The sequence below is a fragment of the Chrysochloris asiatica genome, unplaced genomic scaffold (assembly GCF_000296735.1).
Source record: "Chrysochloris asiatica unplaced genomic scaffold, ChrAsi1.0 scaffold00094, whole genome shotgun sequence".
In the NCBI taxonomy this organism is placed as follows: Eukaryota; Metazoa; Chordata; class Mammalia; order Afrosoricida; family Chrysochloridae; genus Chrysochloris; species Chrysochloris asiatica.
Window position 1 is genome coordinate 5,334,224 of NW_006408612.1, and position 1,094 is coordinate 5,335,317.

At 42.9% G+C, this 1,094-nt stretch overlaps 1 protein-coding gene across 1 annotated transcript in view; it reads right to left on the reverse strand.

Annotated features, from left to right (window-relative positions):
* CIR1 (corepressor interacting with RBPJ, 1) overlaps positions 1 to 1,094 on the reverse strand; it is a 66,188-nt gene extending 65,094 nt beyond the window's left edge. Inside the window, 1 exon segment of the mRNA XM_006878311.1 lies at positions 1,023 to 1,094. Within this exon segment, the coding sequence (XP_006878373.1) occupies positions 1,023 to 1,094 (72 nt within the window).

A 1,094-nucleotide genomic window follows, 5' to 3' on the forward strand; every position in this document is an offset into this window, starting at 1 on the left:
CAGCCCGATTCGTAACCACTACGCTACCAGAGCTCCTTTCATTAGGAGAATGAAAAAAGATTGCGAAACACTGGTCTAGAGAAGGAGCTTGGTACAGCAACATCTCATTGCTATAATGGTTTTTTAAAAGCAACAAAAAAAAGTAAAAGCTCATTTTCACAAGTATGTGTATATTTCACGGAGCACATCTATGTGGCCACCATCTCACTTTATTCTCATTAAAATCTTACGCGCCAAGGCAACAGATATTAATCCTTCTTAATTTACTGATTAGGAAACTGAAGCTAAGAGATATTCTTTTGTTCAAGGTCTCAGAGCTAAAAGTGACTGTGCTTAGATAACTAGAATCCAAAACTCAGACTCTTTCTACTTCACCATTCTACTTCCCGAATAATGATCGGATTATGTATGAACTATGGCCTTCGGAAACTACCAGCTGTTCCGCGGGAGAAAGAGGAGGCTTTCAGCTCCCGTAGAGATTTACAGCCTCGCAAACCCTGTAGAGTCTCTATGAGTCGGAACCCACTCCACGGCACACAACAACAACAACATGGCCTTTCAGTATTGCACCTAAAACGCTAAACTTCAGCAAGGTCTTCATACAAACCCTAAGTTATCGGGTGATAACGAGTGAAATCGTTTGCTTTCCTTTTTAAATAAACAGGTCGTCAACAACAACAACAACATCTTTGTACAGGAGAGCAATATTCAGAAACCGCGCTTCCCCGGGATCCGAAAAGACTAAAGCAGACAGCTCAGGGAAGCACTGAAGAACCCTAATAACAGTCTTCCCATCTTAAGCATTAAGTCTGTAGCTGATAGAACCGTACAGGGGGGCCGGTCTCCTCTCTGATGTAGAATAAACGATGTGTACCAGTTTCGTCAGCGAGTTAACTCAACGGAGAAAGAAGACAGCATTGGGTCTTGAGTAAGAGCGGAAGCCTCAGGGATCCCAGAGACACCATCACTCTCATCTCCAGAAGCTCCTAGAAACTAGATAACCCCGGGTTCGCCTTACTCACTTTTTTTATATTGGATTTGGAAGCAGGATGAAAGTCCTTCTTGCACATGAAGTTGGCAAAGGATTTCCCCAT